Here is a 20,392-nt window from a genome sequence, read left to right as displayed (position 1 = left end):
TCCAGGGGGGATATAGGCAGGCCATGGAGCTCAACCACACCTTCCCACAGGTATCTGATCCCCACGCAATGACTAGAAATCACAAACAACATACAATACTTCCTCCGTGCAATCTCGCACACAACATTGAATGACAGCAATCACTCAAGAACCTATTTGAAACTAGGATTTTGTATCCCCTGAACACCTAAAAAAAAGGAAGGGATTTTTGGAGAATATAAGCTGGCCCTGTTAATAACTACTGTATTCATCAGATCGACCCCATGAAGTTTTATAAACCAACCATAAAAGAAAGAAGAATTGAATGTGATTGATTTAATGGTGATCCCCTAGCTGAAGCCGTTACCACGGGCCGTGGCGGTGCGGACCCTATTCGAGGCCAAAAACTGGAGCCACCAGATCCAACATGGAACGGTGTGGGGCAATAGGGAGATCCACTTAACTGGCATCTACTCCGTGCCACCCTCGCTGGAGATGGGGAACCATGTACTGAAGGGTAAGATGATACGCAAATCAGTTATATTCTGTCACATTTCCGGAATCTGAATGTTGCCATGAATGAAGCTTCCTCCTCCCTGGACTACTACACTGATCATGAAGACATATGAACCTATGACCTGGAGGATTGTTGGAATTCATAAGTTGCAGGTTCCAAGTTGATATATATATATATATATATATATATATATATATATATGGCCTAAATAGGCCTATGTTCATGTATGTTTGGGTTATGGTGCAGTTTGGTGAATTTAGTGGCATCTCGCAAAACAGACTCAGGGCCCTATTTAGACGATCTAAAACACAAGTGTGAAGCGCAAAACGGAAGTAGCTTTGTGGGCAGTTCTATGGCATTGTTGCTATTATGATGGTGGATAAATTACTCTTGCGCCCAACGCAAATCTAAAATGGGTTGGTCTGAAACGTAACGTGCAATAAACAAATGAGAGTTCCATCTCCCATCCCCTTTAAGAGCAAGTGCATTTGACTTGTGTCTGGAGTGACAAGTGGAGATTTTGACAGCGCGTTTGCAGTCTCCGCTGAGACAGATACATGACCACATGAATTTCAAACTTCAAATGGCTCAGTTTATGGCCAAATAATAGGCCTAATTCACACATGGAATAGCGTTTTCTTCTACAACTTCAGAAACACTGAGTCGTCATGTAAATTGCGGCAATTTAAAGACAATTTAACACATATATGATATGCGGACGCAGTCCTGTGGCTGCAACTGTGGGTCTATTTAATGATATGTGGCAGTACATTAACAAACATTGTTTGTTACCAGTATTGTATACATTATTGTTATCGACTTGTATTCATAATATGCATGTGTTCCCCCGTTTATATAGGCTACATCACCATGGACTGTATTATGCATTACGTGTTTAGTTTGCGTGTGTTTAAATAGATGGGTGTGCACACAAACGCGCGCTAAGCATCACCCAAATTCATTCATTCTTTTCTTTTAATTCTCTCACTCGCGGTAAAACTATATTTTCTCACTTTCAAATACTCATCAATCCTAAAAGTTATGGGCTTGTATACTATGTCTGTGTCAACAAAATATGTGTTTGCTGTACGGTTTTTGCAGATGCATTGATTTAAAGCACAACTTACCGCTGTATCAGCTGTTTTTTCCATTTAACCAACCATTTACTGTAAAACAAGATTTTGTTTTGGAAGGCTGGAATATACTTTTCTCGAGTTTATTATTGTTCTTATTATTATTTTAATGCATGGCATAGCCTACTATACTGTGTTCATTCATGCAGCCCCTATGGAAAAAAAATGTTTCCACATGCTATTTCTATACAGTTTCACATATCACACAATCTTTGACATCATAATATTTAAATCAGCCTACGTGTGTGTAAGCTTAGGTTGCAGTTCCGACATGCCATGGCAAAATAGCAACACCAACTGCGCTATCCGCTAGTGCATTTAGACCAGGAATTTTGTGACAGTCAGTGGCGCAATTGCAGTGGTGCAATTTTTAGATTGGTAAAATAGCACCAAGTATCATTTGCGCCAGAACATGCCTCTGCTTTTTGCCGACACGCCTCTCCTAGCGCAAGTGTAATGGCGCCTGTTTGCTGCGGGGGGAAATCAGCTTTGCGCCGGGTGCAAACTAGCAACGATACATGCGTCAGTGTAGAAAGTCAATTGTGCTGGGTGCAAGATAGGGCCCTCAGACTCCACACACTGCACCTTTAAGTGCAATTGGATCCAGATGTTAAACCATGGCATACACCAACCAATGACGTAACATGAAAGATCTTTGTTTGATTTATATTTAAATGAGGATAATGGACCTTATTCATTCATCTTGCCTCTAAACGCTAGCTGGCTCTCAGGAGCTGATGTGGGCTCATTCAGTTCCCCCAACCTAGCTATCGTTTAGAACCAAGATGAGAGAACCTAGGTGAGAGAGGCCCATAATGTAACATTGCCTGGTTGGTTCTGTTCGTTTCTCCTTTTCTTTTGATTGTAGTTCACATGGCTTCCATCCCCCGGTTGAGTGGCTTAGAGGTGAGTCTGGAGCGCTCCCTGCATGGACTACAGGACTCTGTCCAGCTTGACTGGAACCGACATGGACGCCTGGAGCAGGTCAGAGCCGACCACAGATTATTGAGGAGGGTGGATGGGAGGATGGGCCATCCCCCACCTTGTCTTGTGTATATCTGTATAGACTACATGATTCTGTTAACCATTGTGCTACCATGTGAAGTTCTGCCACCTGCCAATAATGCACAAAATATTTTTTTGTATGGTACAAAATAAATCCAGAGACAGAGGCCAGTTGCCATGTGAGCAACTTACACCAGAGAGGTTTACCTCATCGCTCTCTTGCTCATCTCCTTCCCTTATCCCTGTTCCCTGCCTTCCTATGGCACTCGGCCCTACAGTCCCCTACAGTCCCCTACAAGTTCTCAACTGAAATCCCTTAACTAATTCTCCGCAGCACAATATCCCAACGGGCTCATGTTCCAGCCATGGCTATTCATAACCCCCCTTTGTTGTTGTGTTTTGAACCTCAGAGAGAGGAAGAACATGTTTTTGTCTCCTCCCATGGGTGATTCAGCATGAAATGGGATGTTCCCTGCAGTTAAGGGCTAATGTTCCATCACAGCTATTCATAAATTACCACGCCTGGCATGGGCAAGGAGAAAAACTCCAGTCCAAAAGACTGCGACTACCCACTAACATCTGTCTTTTGTCTTAAGTGGGAATGGTTGCAATTACAATTCATTTCGGCAAGAAATTATTGGAGTAGTCACAGGTATTTATCGAATCCAGCTCCATTAGGCAATGATGGAAACATGGTGGACGTACACATTTGAATAACCAGACAACATGAAATGTTTTTTTTCTTTGAACAGAGTTTGAAAGAGGGACTGAATCAGTTTCAGATATAAAAAAGAAACACATTTTCACTGGCAATGCTCTTTTCCACTGTGTACTAACCCTGCTTTCTAGTGCATCTGGGACTCCAATTGTGTGGTGGAAACGGGTATTGAAAGCCCTGTTTAGAACAGCTTCCGCTCCGACACCCATTGCTTTTCCCACCTTCTGCAGATGCATAAGAGCATGAATAGCTTGTTTCGATTGCACATCTGGCTAGTCCGCCCCTTGGAGAACTCAGAATTCACTCATCACACACATGAGTGATAGGCACGATCATTCATCAGTTTGATGGTCCACTAGGGGCAAACTGAGAAGTAGCAAATGAAAAGGACAGCGAGGTAAAGACAGGATGGTGTGAGTACTGTGCCATCATACAATGTCTAACGGCTAGGTGGTGTAAGTGTTGAGATTAGAGATTAGAGAGTCAAAGAGAAGTTCAAGTTCACTTTGGTCAACAACAGTTGACCAAAGTGCTGTACAAATCAACTATCTAGTTATAAAACAGATGAAATTAAAAAAAAAGGACACAAAATAATACAACCTCAGTGTTTCCTCTAGGATTTTTTCAGCAGCGGGGGGAAAGGGTTTTGTTGTACTTGGGCGGTGCACACGTGGTACGCCGGCGGTCGGAGTGAATATCAATGGGTAATTTAAAAATATGAAATAAAACGACACTTGACTGCAAAACAAACTTTAGAACATATTTAAATGGTTACTTCTGGTGAGACTTTTTTGGGAAAAATTTACAGATTGAGCTTCCAAATATGACATAACAACCAACAGAGTCAAGGTATCTGCTGAGACCAGATCATTGTGCAAACAGTGATCTCCGGAGACGACAACAGGAAATTGGTGGTGGTAATGCACCATATCGGTTTGCAAACCGCCAATAACGGCAAAAGAAGAAGAACACGCTACCTCCTGATACCCAACGCACATTGCGCACCACGTACTATGACTTCGGATTTATTTATTAATTTTATAAAAAGCACCCATTATGAAATATGAATTAAGGCAATATTATGTTCAACACACTACAACCCATTCAAATCACAATCCTCGACCAGACCAACTGTATCACTTAAGTTTTATTAATTTTCCTGATACATATATATGTAGGCCTACATTAAATTAGCCTATAGGACATAGTAATGAATTATCCTATTGGCACAAGGCCAATAAATAATGCTCCTGTTGGCCTTATTCTAACGGGCTAAAATATGGCAGCTTTGGAATTGCTCAAGAATTTAGCGAGGGGTACGAGACGCGAGCGTGTGTAATGCACGTGTGTTTTCCCGTGTAATGATAGGTCAGCAAAGGCTCCTTATGTACTAGGAATATTCATTGGTTAATTAGCATTGACCTTTTAAGGACTATTATGGGATGATCTTGGGAGGAGCATGGCGCTTGTGCACGCTCGTGCACGAGCACAAACTTCAACACACGTTGGTATTAATAACGAGAAGAGTGCGTAGAGGTGTGCGCGGCACAGTTTTATAGATCTGAATATTTTTGTGCGTACGCAGATTCTGAGGTTTGGGCATACACAATGTTTTAGGGAGGGTTTTACGCAGAGTTTTATAAATGAGGCCCCTGGTCTTCAGTCTTGTTTATTTTGTTAGGAGGTCGGAAATGTAAGGTGGAGCCAGTCCTTTCAGAGATTTAAAAACAAGTAAAAAAATCTATCCTAAAATGAACAGGGAGCCAGTGAAGAGCCGCAAGTACTGGAGTAATGTGCTCCCACTTGCGTGTTCTTTCACCCAAAGAGAGGAGTTTGGTAGCCCAAATGCTACAAAGATAAAGGTGGGGAAGGGAATGTCACCGGGTGATAGTTGGTGGGGTGGGGGTTCTGCTGATAGTTGGTGGGGTGGGGGTTCTGCTGATAGTTGGTGGGGTGGGGGTTCTGCTGATAGTTGGTGGGGTGGGGGTTCTGCTGATAGTTGGTGGGGTGGGGGTTCTGCTGATAGTTGGTGGGGTGGGGGTTCTGCTGATAGTTGGTGGGGTGGGGGTTCTGCTGATAGTTGGTGGGGTGGGGGTTCTGCTGATAGTTGGTGGGGTGGGGGTTCTGCTGATAGTTGGTGGGGAGGGAGTTCTGCTGATAAGGGAGGATAGGGAAGGGAGGGTGGGTGGGCTCTTCTTCTTTGTATATTTGTATGGGGTTGTTCTGCCGTCTATGGATGGGACAGTGAAGATTGACAGTAGGTTGAGGGAGAAGGGGAAGGGAGTGTTTCTTAAAGAACAATTCCAGTATTTTGAACATTGAGGCCCCATTCTGGGTTGTCTAGGATGAAATAGAGTGGTTGACACCGAAATTTTGACTATTGGTCCTGTCTCGGGTATTTGGTTGTTTTAAGGATAGGTTTGTGAATGCCCGTAGCCAGCCATTCTGAAGCAGGCAGGGGCAATTCGAAATGAGCCAAATTCCCGAGAGAGGACCAATAGTCAAAATTGTCAACCACTCATATTTCATCCTAGACAACCCAGAAAGCGGCCTCAATGTTCAAAATACCGGAATTGTCCTTTAATGGCTCTAATCTTCATGGTTGGGGGAGCTCTTCATATACCACTTGTGTGATCCTCTCAACGGTTCTGCAATCTGGTGAAGATAGAAGGTGTTCACCTGGCTGCTTTCGCAGATTTATTTAGTCACACTGAGAGATTTGAGTCTGATGCACTGTGTCTGTCTGTGTGTATGTCTGTCTGTCTCTCTGTCTTCATCCATTTGTCTTTATCACTCTGTGTGTGTCTGTCTGTCTCCGTCTGTCCCCCTATGATGTCTGTCTATCTGTCCGTCTGTCTCTCTCTAGGTGCGGGCTGCCAGACAGTGGAGGGTCTCGGGGGAGAGGAGTGAGACCTGGATGGATGTGAGGCAGCCCTTCACAGCCTCTCTCTCCAAGGTCTCCCTCCAAGCTGTGTCTCATGTCCCCCAGGGGGGCCAGTGGAGTCGCCATGAGGTGTGCACATTGTTCCAAGTGTTGGTCCCTTCAAGGGCCAACTTTATCTGTTCTTAGTTTCGTTGTGGTTGTTTGTTGACGTCACCATTTTTTTGAAGCCATCAAAAAACAAGATTTGATATATATAAACTAGTGCTGTCAGTTAAGCACGTTATTAACGGCGTTAACGCAAACCAATTTTAACGGCGTCATTTTTTTTAATCGTGAGATTAGCATTCTCTTTTCTTTTTTTTTCTTTTTTCTTTCTTTTATTGATGGACAGTGTTACATTGTGTGAGAGATTATTTGCTCCAAGTGGGAATGACTTCTGCAAGGGAGAATGGTAGTTTAAAATGTTTTAAAAAAAACATTGCACAAAGCTTCCACTTTTCCATGTTGATAAGAGTATTAAAATGAGTGAAGTAATGGGAGTGACATTAATGCAGTTAATCACGATTAAATATTTTAATAGTTTGACAGCATTAATAAAAACCTGATTCAACTTATCCAGCTTCAACTGTCCAGAGCATTAATTATGAGAGTATTTTGAGTTCAGGTCATACGATATTTCCGATGACGTGTTCTTCGCACCGTAGCCCAAATATTTGCCCCAATGTTTGCCTTGAAAAATTATGTTTGTGTTCAAATTGAGTAAACAGGTCAGTAATGATGACCCAGCTACCCTCTCTTTTCCCTCCCCCAGGGCCATCTGTCGTGGACCAGCCCAGAGCTGGTCAACGTCTCGCTGACGCTCAACCAACAGTGGAACAACAGCTCCAGCCGAGGGCGGGCATGCGGCCTATTCTCCACGCAGGTACACCACCTCTTCATGTCAAACGCAAAACCTATTGAGTGCCTGTATTCTCAAATCACAGTGTGTGTGTGTGTGTGTGTGTGTGTGTGTGTAGATGCGGTCTCCGATGAAAGGTTGTATTTCCATGGCCCAGGATGGAGCTCTGTGCTCCCAGAGTGCAGAGCTGAGGTGGGGAAACAGCAGCGTCCAGCAGGGCATGAAGTACCAGGTACTAAACACACGAACCATCCACCGTGTCCTAGTGCAGCAGAAGAGCAGCCTGGGAAATAGGGAACGTTGAAAACTGAGTTTATCTGTCAGGATTTGATCGGCTGTGGCCAGAAACCTAAATAAATTGAGTCATGGAGGAATTTACAATTTGGTTTGAATGTCAAAACAACAATTAAAGAAAATAAATATATATTTTGTTCCTCTGTGGGCAAGACCTCAGCATAATGGTGGCATTTATTGTGTGTGTGTGTGTGTGTGTGTGTGTGTGTGTGTGTGCGTGTGCGTGTGTATGTAGCGAGGGCCGAGAGGGATGCGCACACTGCAGATGAGCGTGGGGGCAGAGAACGTGTCTCCTGCCCCCTGTTCGTCCCACTCTCTGGTCTCCAAGGTCCAGACCAACCTGAGGGACCGCCTGGACCACACAGTAGTGCTGGCTCTGTGCCCCGCGCCGTCTGTGAGTCCACAACAGACACTCTCTTTCAATCTCCCTCTCTCTCACTCACTCTCTCTCCCTCGATCGCTCACACATACTATTATCACGGGTTTTGTCGACTCCACTGAGCCTCAGGCCTGGAACATGATGCCGTTGATATAAAACCATGAACAATTGAATGGTCATTTGAATTGTCCTGAAAGAGGAATTTTGGCAAAGAACAGCAAAACACAACACGTTTCATTGTTGTTGTTGTTGTTGTTTGTTGTTGTATTTTTGTTGTGTGTGTGTGTGTGTGTATGTGTTTTGACATGTGTTAGTGTGCGGTTGTATGCGATTATGTCTGCATACTGGTGTGTGGTTGCATTTGAATGTCTTGGCATGTGTGTATGAGTTTGCAAATAAGTGTTGTCGAGTGTTCCAACCTATAATGGGTTTTTATAGTATGAGGGCTATATGAGAACCTTCAGTCGCACTAGGTGGGAAGACCTCTCCTGACGTCTAGGAGAGGGGTACCCGATACTGGTTTCTCTTCGGCCCCGGGGCTTAACCTGTGCTGGCCCTCTTTGTACGTGTTAGAGATCCTCGGCTAAGCTCAGTGGAGGAAGACTCCGGTCTATGTGTCCAACACAGGTCACTCGTTTAAGCCCCTACGAGGTTAAGCTAAATTTAGGCTACACACGTTTCGATTGAACTCTGTGGCGTCTCTTACCACCCCAGTCCCTATGGGCCACGAAGCGGGGAACAAGTCTGAACCTCTTTATATTGCCTCACTCTCCGGACCAGTCACCATCAACCTTGTTTGTGTCATGCACCACTCACCTATCGTGCGGAGGCTTTCTTTCTTTTATTGATGGACAGTGTTACATTGTGTGAGAGATTATTTGCTCCAAGTGGGAATGACTTCTGCAAGGGAGAATGGTAGTTTAAAATGTTTAAAAAAAAACATTGCACAAAGCTTCCACTTTTCCATGTTGATAAGAGTATTAAAATGAGTGAAGTAATGGGAGTGACATTAATGCAGTTAATCGCGATTAAATATTTTAATAGTTTGACAGCATTAATAAAAACCTGATTCAACTTATCCAGCTTCAACTGTCCAGAGCATTAATTATGAGATTATTTTCATAATTAACCATCAACCTTGTTTGTGTCATGCACCACTCACCTATCGTGCGGAGGCTGGGAGAGCTGCGGGCAGTCGGTCGGGCCCCTACTGGGGAGCCGATCAATCACTGAGGAACTGATTTAATCACCTACTACAAAACGTAGTCAGGTAGTTTTATTTAGATTCAAAAAACTTGTTTAAACTATGACAGAGAAAAGAATTGTCAAGAGAAAGTGGTTAAATGTTAACAGAGTCTATTACTTGATACCGCTTTACACAATGTTACAGAAAATTACGATTACATTAAAAAGAGTCTAAAACATTAAATCATCATTAAGGTTTCTAGTAAGAGGTCTACACGCTCCTGTCTTTGCATATCTATTAGAGTCAACAATTGAGTCTATTTAGACTGCATGAGCAGTGTTACAATAAACCATACAATAAACCATACAAGCAATTATCAATCAACAATACAAATCATCAATAAACAATATAAGTGAGACTAGATATAAGGATAGTAATCCTGTGTTACAGCTTGGTCCTGCGTGGGTGCTATCCCAATAAACCTGAAAAAGAATAAAACTAAAGAGAGGTAATCGCAATAAGCCAGTTATCAAGAGGATCCCGATAGATAAAGATCTCTGTAGAGGCTACTTCACTAAGCTAGTAGAAGATCTCTGTAGAGGCTACTTCACTAAGCTAGTAGGGGGAGAAAGGGAAGGAGAGGAAGAAGCAGTGACTTTGGTGGATCCTGATCGCTCATTATATACACAAACCGCCAGCCGGCGCATGCGTAGTTATGATACAGTTACATTCAGTTTTAATCAGAGGCAGAGGGGTATGGAGGTTCCTGTTTTCTTCTGAGGCCCTTTGGTACAATTTTTGCTGATGCAGCAGCTCAGCAGTTGAACAGTTTAACATCTCAATATTTTCCACGTGATGACCGCACTAAATTCGGAAGTCCTGTTCATATATGGTAGTGTCACTGAAAGTCTGGGTTTTTTCCATGAGCAGATGTGCACGATTTTTCCAGTTTTCTTCGGAGGCCACCGGTATCCTTAGCATCGAAACCACGGATCAGCAGTTCCAATATTTCAGCGTTTCGATGTCTCACATATGGCAGTCTTCTTTATGAACAGATGGTCATGATGGTTCCGCTTTTCTTTGAGGTAGACAGTACACTTATTGTTGAAACAGCAGATCAGCAATATAAGTAGTCACAACAGTTCAGCAATTCAACAGTGTTCATTTATTGTCCGGATTAATAGCAGATGTCCTACCCTTGATTGGGCAGTGGGAGGCTTAGGGCTAGGTGCGTCAACGTGTGGCCTCACGGGCACACAACAGTGTATTTTTTGTTGTTTAGTGTGTTCATTCCCATGCGTGATGCCCATGTGTTGGGGCATGTATGTGGGTTGGTGTGTGCTTGTGTGTGTGTGTGTGTGTGTGTGTGTGTTGGTATGTCTATATGTTAACATGTGTGTGTCTGTGTGTGTAAATTGTAAACAATGTTTATATTGTATACATGTATGTGAATGTGAATGAATATGTGCTATGTGTGTGTGTGTGTGTGTGTGTGTGTGTGTGTGTGTGTGTGTGTGTGTGTGTGTGTGTGTGTGTGTGTGCCACCCCCACCAGACCCTGTCCTGGTCAGGGTCCCACAAGGTGAACTCTGGGCAGGAGCTGCTGTACTCCCACAGCCATCTCTCGTTCGGGGGGCGTCCCCCCCACTGCAGCCTCACCATGGCCCTGCGGGACGCCTCCTCCTCCCAGCTCACCAACGTGTCCCTCTCTGCGGAGGTACCACCGTATACCAGCAGGGGAGAGACCAGCAGATAGTGGAGAGCAGTAGGAGATGACCCAAAGTGATAGAAAAAGTAGTAAAGAGGAATAGTCGATAACAGAATAGAAAAGCATCAATTATAGTAGAAGACAGGAGAGGAGATTAGAATATAATTGAAGATGAATTTAATATAACAGACAATTATAGAATGGAGTAGATAGTGGACAGTAGAGAAGAGTAGATGACAACATCAAATAATATAATAAAATTAGTTAAAACAAGAGAAAGGAGAAGATATGGAGAGGAGAGTGGAATATAACTAATGAAATGTAATAGAAAAAGAAAATGAAAGAATACAGTAGAGTAGGGAAGAGGATAATAGAAGATGAAAGAAGATAGCAGCGTGGACTAGAATACAATAAAAAATGTCCATTTGTTGATGTGTGTGTTTGCTGTGTTGTAGAGGTAAGTGTGACGATAACCTGTCTCCCTGCTCCACAGTCTACGGTGGGGAACTGGAGCGTGGAGGTGGGGGCTGGGGCACTGTCCTCTTCCCAGGGACCAGAGCTCCATGCTAGGGTCACGCTGGACCGCAACCAGACCCTCTGGCTGAGAGGATCGCTGGAGAACAGATGTCTCCGCACAGCAGCTGGTTATATAGCAGGTACATATGGACTCGTAAATATGCTACAAGCATGGAGTTATTCCATGTTTCATTGTTGTGTAATTATATAAAACACTAATGCGTGTGAGTGTGTTATCGTGTGTTTGGGTGCGGGTCTGTTTGTGGGTGGTTGTGTCAGTGAGTCTGTGTATCGGCCTGTGTATGGGGTGTATGTGTGTGTTTGTGTCTGGTTATGTGGGTGTGTGTGTGTGCTTCCTTGTATGTGTCTGTATGTGCATGTGTTTATGTGTGCATGCATTTGTGTGTGTTTCTAAACATTGTGTGTGTGGGTGTGTGTGTGTCTGTGTGTGTGTCTGTGTGTGTGCCTGTCTGTGTCCTTGTATGTCCATGCATTTGTGTGTTTTTACACATTGTGTGTGTGTATTTGTAGATCACGGGCCAGATGAAGACCTGAGTCTAGCAGTGTGTCTAGAAACAAGAAACAAAGTGACACTGGACCTGAAGAGAAAGGTTGGCTCCTCTAGTCCAGAAGGCCTTGTCACTTTTTCTGTGGGAAAAACCAATCAAAACCTAAAGCTCAAAGCCCAAGGCTGCACTGAAAGGTTACTTGCAACAGAGGTAAACGCTGCTCTCCCAAATGGGCTATTGAACAAATGAAGAAACATATGTTTAATGCTTTTCTGTTAAATGCCCTGTTGTTTCATTTCTACAGGCCAGAGTTGTGTACCTGAGCTCAGAGATGAGCTCAAAGGTATTACAGAAAATAAAGACTATTCTGCATCTTCTCATTGAGTCCAGACAACAGGTACTTAGAATGTAAAGAATGAATAATGAAGAATAATGAAAACGTTTTTTTAATGTTATTTGTGGGAGATGCTTCTGTTTCCATGGTGATGGAACACCGGCCTAACCTAGACACAAGACTGATGGGTGTTTGGCTTCTGGTCGTGTTTCATTAGCAAGGATTTGGAATGCTAAACCCCGACCCCACTCAGTCTGGGTGCCGTCCTTTTAGAGGGAGCTCTAAAAGATCTAAGATCAAATGTAACTCAAAGTGCTTTAGACTGTAAGATCAAAGCGCTTTAGACTGCATTACTTACATAATGCTCCATCAAAAGCTGTTAAACTCTCTTTGCTTCAAAGTCTCGAGACAGAGGCTTACTCCAAGAGATGAATGCCTTGCTTGTCAACCTCACCTCGCGGGCGGAGTCATTCCTTTCGTCGAAGGATGGCAGTTTGTGGGCACGGTGGCGGAACAGGCCCCTGAGGGTCCTTCTCACCGACAGCATACCCCGTTGCCTGGCTCTGCTGCACCACGCCTCCGCCCTCGGACAACAGGAGCTCAGACGTGAGTGTCAGGACTGAAGGCCTCCTCAAGCGGTGAACACATGATGACTACGCCCATTATAGCAGACACCGAGGGTGTAGCAGACACCCAGTGTAGCAGACACCCTGAGTGTAGTAGATACCCAGTGTAGCAGACACCCTGGGTGTAGTAGATACCCAGTGTAGTAGATACCCAGTGTAGCAGACACCCAGTGTAGCAGACACCCAGTGTAGCAGACACCCAGTGTAGCAGACACCCTGGGTGTAGCAGACACCCTGGGTGTAGCAGACACCCTGGGTGTAGCAGACACCCAGTGTAGCAGACACCCAGTGTAGCAGACACCCAGTGTAGCAGACACCCAGTGTAGCAGACACCCAGTGTAGCAGACACCCAGTGTAGCAGACACCCAGTGTAGCAGACACCCTGTGTAGCAGATACCCTGTGTAGCAGACACCCAGTGTAGCAGACACCCAGTGTAGCAGACACCCAGTGTAGCAGACACCCAGTGTAGCAGACACCCTGTGTAGCAGATACCCAGTGTAGCAGACACCCTGGGTGTAGCAGACACCCTGGGTGTAGCAGATACCCAGTGTAGCAGACACCCAGTGTAGCAGACACCCTGGGTGTAGCAGACACCCAGTGTAGCAGACACCCAGTGTAGCAGACACCCAGTGTAGCAGACACCCTGTGTGTAGCAGACACCCTGTGTAGCAGATACCCAGTGTAGCAGACACCCTGTGTGTAGCAGACACCCAGTGTAGCAGACACCCTGGGTGTAGCAGACACTAGGGATGTTAACGACGCAGCAGTTGCAGAGCTCAAAGGATCTGCGCTTTCCTTTAATACAGCGCCCCGCCCATCATATTTCAAAGGTTGCGCTCAGGAGCACACCAATAATGATTTTTTTGAAGATGAAGTTGTGATTATATATGATGAATGATGATAAACAAAATATCACAGAGCATAGAGCAGGATTGTGAACGTTTACTATGTCTCATGCCAATTTACAATAGGCAAAATGTGTCGGCCGACAATATTTTTTTATTAGGATATTGATGCTGCGCACCTCCTCTTTGCAACGGAATTTGTTTAAGACATGAGATCATTTCATTTGTTGGAAGCATTGTCATGCACGCAGGCTGCCACTCTGTCAGCGGTCACAGTCACGTACGACTCCGTAGTCAACGCTGTCCAAGCACCGCTGGTGATGGCAACTTTCTCCGCTAAGGACAGGATCTCACGGAGGGAGCCTGCTACTTCGCTGTATATTCTCTCCAGCCCCACAGTCATAGTTTGGCGACATGGCACGGTGTAATCTGGCTCAAGAAATGCTATCAGATCGCGGAAACCCCCTCCCCTGGAGGGGAGGTAGCAGACACCCTTCATTCATTCTCTACTTTATTATTAGTTGAAAAGAGCTGAAGCCATCATGTGTTGACTGCTAAACTACATGGATTTGACACACACCGTACAAACAGTACACGGATCTCCAGAGGTCTGTTACCCAATGTCTGGTTAGTTAAAGGTCCCATATTATACCACCAGGTGTGAGTGTGATATTGTGTGTTTTGAAAATCTGCCTCTTCTAACATGATAGATGAGCAATGTTTGCTACAGTCCACTGGGAAGGCTGGCAGACTGATCTATCCGTCATACAACTAGGTGGACACGCCCACTTGTGATTGTCAGAAGAGGCAGATTTTTAAAACGGCTATAACGGCTAATCACACTCACACCTGGTGGTAATATGGGACCTAAGGCAGGATAGTCTAATGGCGCATTTCCACCAAGTGGTGTGGTACGGTTCGGTGAGGTTAGGTGCGGCATTGTTCGCGTTACCACCGGCAAAAGTTCTGACATAATCGAATTGATTGACAGAATCGTCACTTCCGTGAGACAAGGGGATAAAAACAAACAAATGTACCTGCAAGGTATTTCTCGACAACGACGAAAGCTTCATTTATTGAAGAAAATGTTGCTCAAAAGTTTGCCGTCCTCCATTGTTGCCCTTTGTTTAATGTGTCACGTTCTTCTTTTTCATTGAATTTATTAGCCGACTATCATGTCACAATGCTTACGTAGCTGCCGCTGTTATCGCCATCAGGCTTAAACCCCGCCCTACAATAAGGGTACTGTCGGTGGTGGAAACGCGAGCCGTATCCAAGCTTTCCCACTCCCGCACCTAACCGCACCACATCGTACCGCACCGCTCGGTGGAAACGTGGCATAATGGATAGGCTGTTGGACCCTGGGGTTCTGGGATACAACCCCAATGTCCTCAGCCTACCGTTGGGAATCCTTTAGCAAAAGACGGCCAACCTGCTCCTTATTGAGCTGTATTAAATATTACAAATGAATAATATATATTATTTAGTTATTTATTATTTAAAAATCTCCAGGGTGCCGACAGGTAGGCTAAGGACTTAGGTGGTGGGAGTGAAACCCCCTCCACTGTATAAAGTATATGTGGGTGTTCTCTGGTTCCCACACGGTTTGGTTTTCAGTGAAGAACACACAGGGAGGAACAATTGGAGTAACGCATGATGAGTCTTTTTCACGACCTTCACACATAGTTTGCACAGAATCTGCTCACCTGCTTAAGAGACAAACGCTATTGTGAAAGCTACACATATACAATATGGCACACAGGCAAGCAGATATCCACCGGCCCTTCGTGACATCGACCGCAGGATTAGAGAATTGGCGACTCGGATGGGAGAGCTAGCCTGGCAACACTATAATAATAATAATAATACATTTTATTTAGAAGGCGCCTTTCTTGGCACTCAAGGACACCTTACAAGAGTACACAAAAGCAATAAAATATACAATAAAAAAGGAACACTTAAAATTGGTTGGACAGAGCAGTTGGCGTCAGGTGGAATAAGCAGTTTGAAACAGATGTGTTTTGAGTTGTGACTTGAACTTGGGGAATGAATCATACACACTATACACACTATACACCCTATACACAAACGACTGTACCAGCCCCTCACCCAACACCATATTCCTCAAATACGCAGATGACACAGCAATTCTTGGCCTCCTCACAGACAATCACTCAACCCAAGAATACCTCAACACAGTCTCACACTTCACCCAGTGGTGCTTAAAAAACTATATCAAATTCAATGTCAGCAAAACAAAATAAATGGTCTTTGGCTCCCCACAACCCCACCACCCCATCATCACTAACAACGAAACAGTAGAGACTGTAGACCACGTCAAATACCTTGGACTCACAATTGACAATAAACTCACTTTTGAACACCACACAACAGATATCCATAAAAAAGGAAACCAGAGACTTTCAGCAGTGCGCAAATTAAAATGACTTCATGTTGCTCCATCTACTCCTACTACTGTACACCAGCATTGTTCAACCCATTCTACTATACTGTTCCACATGCTTCTTCAATATGCTCACTGTAAAAAACCGCAATAGACTCACCCAAATAACAAACACTACCACCAAAATAATAGGTCTGCCCACCCCAAAACTACAGGAACTTAACGACAAGGCCATCGCACGTGTCGCTCATGCAATATCCCTGGACATTACTCACCCACTCAACCGCTACTTCTCACTCCTACCTTCTGGCAGGAGGTTTACTACAATAAGGTGCAACAAAGCCTGCTTCAGCAGAAGCCTAATCCCCTCAGCCATCCAAATAATCAACAAAGCAAAACCTCACAGATAAATGAAATAAATGAATCAAATGTATGCCTCTCATGTACCCCAACAACTGTATGGTTGAGTGTCTATCCCCCCCTCCAAATGAATGTATATGTGTTTTTCCATGCTGCCTATGTCAAATGTGTTAAATGTCTGATGTCATGTGTGTAAATGTCTAGGTGTTCTGGATTAGGTATCTGTGTGCCACAAATGTGTGGAATGTTTGTCTGTCAAAAAAAAAAAGCCTGGCGAAAAATGTATGAACTTATGAATGAATGTGAAAAAGAATTTCCCCATGGGGACATCTAATAAACAAACTAACTAACTTTAGCTCAGCTCAGTAGCGCATTGAGTTTACACCAGCAACACACATTCTATTCCTATCCTGAATTGACTGAATCTTCTTTTTCTGACAAATCTCCCATTCATGTGACCCTTGCTTCATCCTCTTCTTTTAAATTAGTTTTTGTCCTTGTATACCCTATTTATTTATTATTATTATATTATGTAATTCCCAAATTTCCCTTTTGGGATCTTCTATTATATCCTTTTTATAGTCCATGGATATAATTGGATAGCCGGATGGAACATTAAATTACACCCAGAATAGTGCAAGGCCGTGTCTGACATCTACAACTGTAATCTCTTCTAACATCTGAAGGGCCATTGTCCACGGCGGCTGGGGTGTACCATGACCTGACGGGGCAGAGGGTGGAGGTTCTGTGGCAGAAGGCAGTGTCTGGGTGGGCTGCCAGGCTGGCTGAGGTGCTGCCCCCCTTGCTGGACAACCCCCAGCTCCGGCCGCTGGCCCAGGCCACCATGGCTACCATGGGCACGGCCCTAGATGTGGTGAGACAGATCTTCTGGTCTAATATTGGCTATTTACAAGTCCTTGAATTGGAAAAAAATACTGTTTGGTTTTATCCAAAGCCCAAATGCGGTGTGTGTGTGTGTGTGTGTGTGTGTGTGTGTGTGTGGGGGGGGGGGGGGGGGGGGGGGGGGGGTGCATGTACACATCTGGGCCGGTTTGTATGTGTGTGTGTGTGTGTGTGTGTGTGTGTGTGTGTGTGTGTGTGTGTGTGTGTGTGTGTGTGTGTGTGTGTGTTTGTGTGTGTGTGTGTGTGTGTTTGTGCTTGTGTTTGTGTGTCTCTATCAGGCAGGGCAGAAGACATTCCTCTGGGTGGAGTCAAAGTTGACGTGTGTGTGTTGTCTGTGTGTGTGTGTGTGTGTGTGTGTGTGTGTGTGTGTGTGTGTGTGTGTGTGTGTGTGTGTGTGTGTGTGTGTGTGTGTGTGTGTGTATGTGTGTGTGTGTATGTATTAATATATGGCTGTGCACTCACTCATGCACATGTGTGTTTGTATGTGTGTGTTTGTGTGTGCTTGTGTGTGTTTGTGTGTCTCTATCAGGCGGGGCAGCAGACGTTCCTCTGGGTGGAGTCAAAGTTGACAGCAGCTCTGTCCGGCGTCAGGAGCCGTCTGGCCTCAGTCTACCAGCTGTCCCCCAGGTAGTCCTCTGTCCCCCAGGTAGTCCTCTGTCCCCCAGGTAGTCCTCTGTCCCCCAGGTAGTCCTCTGTCCTCCAGGTCCTCTGTCCTCCAGGTAGTCCTCTTCTCCCCCAGGTAGTCCTCTGTCCCCCAGGTAGTCCTCTTCTCCCCCAGGTAGTCCTCTGTCCCCCAGGTAGTCCTCTGTCCCCCAGGTAGTCCTCTGTCCCCCAGGTAGCCCTCTGTCCTCCAGGTAGTCCTCTGTCCTCCAGGTAGTCCTCTGTCCTCCAGGTAGTCCTCTTCTCCCCCAGGTAGTCCTCTGTCCTCCAGGTAGTCCTCTTCTCCCCCAGGTAGTCCTCTGTCCTCCAGGTAGTCCTCTTCTCCCCCAGGTAGTCCTCTGTCCCCCAGGTAGCCCTCTGTCCCCCAGGTAGTCCTCTGTCCCCCAGGTAGTCCTCTGTCCCCCAGGTAGCCCTCTGTCCTCCAGGTAGTCCTCTGTCCTCCAGGTAGTCCTCTGTCCTCCAGGTAGTCCTCTTCTCCCCCAGGTAGTCCTCTGTCCCCCAGGTAGTCCTCTGTCCCCCAGGTAGTCCTCTGTCCTCCAGGTAGTCCTCTGTCCCCCAGGTAGTCCTCTGTCCCCCAGGTAGTCCTCTGTCCTCCAGGTAGTCCTCTGTCCTCCAGGTAGTCCTCTTCTCCCCCAGGTAGTCCTCTTCTCCCCCAGGTAGTCCTCTGTCCCCCAGGTAGTCCTCTGTCCCCCAGGTAGTCCTCTTCTCCCCCAGGTAGTCCTCTGTCCTCCAGGTAGTCCTCTTCTCCCCCAGGTAGTCCTCTGTCCTCCAGGTAGTCCTCTTCTCCCCCAGGTAGTCCTCTGTCCCCCAGGTAGTCCTCTGTCCCCCAGGTAGTCCTCTGTCCTCCAGGTAGTCCTCTGTCCCCCAGGTAGTCCTCTGTCCCCCAGGTAGTCCTCTGTCCTCCAGGTAGTCCTCTGTCCTCCAGGTAGTCCTCTTCTCCCCCAGGTAGTCCTCTTCTCCCCCAGGTAGTCCTCTTCTCCCCCAGGTAGTCCTCTTCTCCCCCAGGTAGTCCTCTTCTCCCCCAGGTAATCCTCTTCTCCACCTCAACAGAACCCTTCTTCCATCCGTTCAGAATCTCACAGAAAAGAGGCCAAGGGGTCACTGAGGATTATGGCATGGTCTGTCTATCTCACAAAGGCTTAAGGGATGATCAAGGATTGGGCTTTAGGATGACGGTGGAGCAGGAAGCCTTCAGAAGGTTTTAAATCAACAGATCCTACCTCAGCTTTTCACTTTTTGTGTCCCAATGAAAGAGCAGCGGCCAAACAAAAGGGGCAGAGCCTTTTCATGATCAAACACTCCAAGTGGAGAACAGGGAAACCGAGGTTGAGTAGCAGCGTCACCTTCCTCCTCGCCCAGGAACAACATCTCATGTGGTTTGTGTGTTTTGTTCCTAGTGATTGCTCGGTTTCTATGGCGATACCCCTGCCACGGGTCTCCTGGCCTCGTGTGGCGGAGGCTGGCCTGGTGGAGATCCTTCTGGAGGAGTGGCTCCTGGGGCCCCTGAAGACCCTCACCTCCATCAGGCCCACTGCTGAGTTCTACCGCCTGAAACACAGGGTCATGGACAGCCCCTTCCGATGTAAGACCAGGAATCCTGCATTTTACATTATATACAAACAATCCAACTTTAATTGTATTTTGTTATTTAATAACTTAAATTGGTGACAGAAACTATATCCTTCTGTCTTTCTGTTTCTCTTTCTGCTTGTCTATCTGTCTGTCTGTATGCATGTCTGTCTGTATTTATCTCTTTCACTTTCACTTTCACTCCTCCTCTCTTCTTTTTCTCTCCATGCATGTGTCCATACCTTATCCGGCACTAGACCAAGCTCTGCTGGTTGCGAACCAGTATGTGGTGTCGTTCGACGGTCTCCTGTTCCAGCTCCCAGCCGGGTCATGTCCGGTGGTGCTGGCTCAGGACCGGTCCCAGAACCCCACCTTCACTCTGCTGCTGAGTCCCCGCCGCCAGTCGCATCATGGTCTGTTGCTGGACATGAACCACAGCACCCTCAACATCTATCCAGACGGACAGGTGTGGTTCACTATGCTTTTCTCTCAGTGATTTATTATCCTCCATGTGAAAGAAGCATAGGAAGTATGCAAGGTATTTTGATTGGCAATTCCTGCCTTTTATGTTCAGCAAAGCCAAAGCATTTTCTGTGTGTGACTTTAAAGGTGACTTTAACTCGAGGCGATTTTTAACCCCATTATTGTTTTCCTGAGAGTCACCCCAGTTGAGGGAAGTAAAAAACCAGACGAAAATGTAAACACTCACCGCAGATTACCCCGTTGACATATCCAAAGAGCCCTTACTAGCCGATAGCAGAACGAATGCACTCCCAGCCACCAGCCACAGTGGCTGTGCATGCGCACGCATCCGTTCTGCTATGGTGAGGGTTTACATGCAAAAACAGAAAGTTTATACTGTTTCGCCACACTATTTGAGTTAAACGAGCACGGTGGTGTCTCATAAGGAACCAACTTGTGTTACCGAGGTCTTGGAATGGTTTTCTGAATGTGTTTAGAAGCCC

General features: G+C 45.6%; 1 protein-coding gene across 1 annotated transcript in view; it reads left to right on the top strand.

Moving 5' to 3' along the window:
• LOC311360742 (uncharacterized protein) overlaps positions 1–20,392 on the top strand; it is a gene marked incomplete at its 5' end in the record, with an annotated part of 76,431 nt that overhangs the window by 47,911 nt on the left and 8,128 nt on the right. Inside the window, 16 exons of the mRNA XM_084480832.1 lie at positions 1–50; positions 334–496; positions 2,498–2,613; positions 6,219–6,365; positions 7,048–7,158; positions 7,253–7,366; positions 7,664–7,822; positions 10,548–10,709; positions 11,194–11,356; positions 11,748–11,935; positions 12,030–12,068; positions 12,461–12,665; positions 16,982–17,169; positions 17,728–17,825; positions 19,256–19,440; positions 19,685–19,893. The exon at positions 1–50 is cut by the window's left edge and continues 88 nt beyond it. Of these exons, the coding sequence (XP_084336958.1) occupies positions 1–50; positions 334–496; positions 2,498–2,613; positions 6,219–6,365; positions 7,048–7,158; positions 7,253–7,366; positions 7,664–7,822; positions 10,548–10,709; positions 11,194–11,356; positions 11,748–11,935; positions 12,030–12,068; positions 12,461–12,665; positions 16,982–17,169; positions 17,728–17,825; positions 19,256–19,440; positions 19,685–19,893 (2,297 nt within the window). The remainder of the gene's footprint in view (positions 51–333; positions 497–2,497; positions 2,614–6,218; positions 6,366–7,047; positions 7,159–7,252; positions 7,367–7,663; positions 7,823–10,547; positions 10,710–11,193; positions 11,357–11,747; positions 11,936–12,029; positions 12,069–12,460; positions 12,666–16,981; positions 17,170–17,727; positions 17,826–19,255; positions 19,441–19,684; positions 19,894–20,392) is intronic.

The sequence above is a fragment of the Micromesistius poutassou genome (assembly GCF_964030765.1).
Source record: "Micromesistius poutassou genome assembly, chromosome: 16".
NCBI classification, from domain to species: Eukaryota; Metazoa; Chordata; class Actinopteri; order Gadiformes; family Gadidae; genus Micromesistius; species Micromesistius poutassou.
The sequence above is the reverse complement of the archived record's forward strand: the minus strand, read 5'-3'. Positions and strand labels throughout refer to the sequence as shown.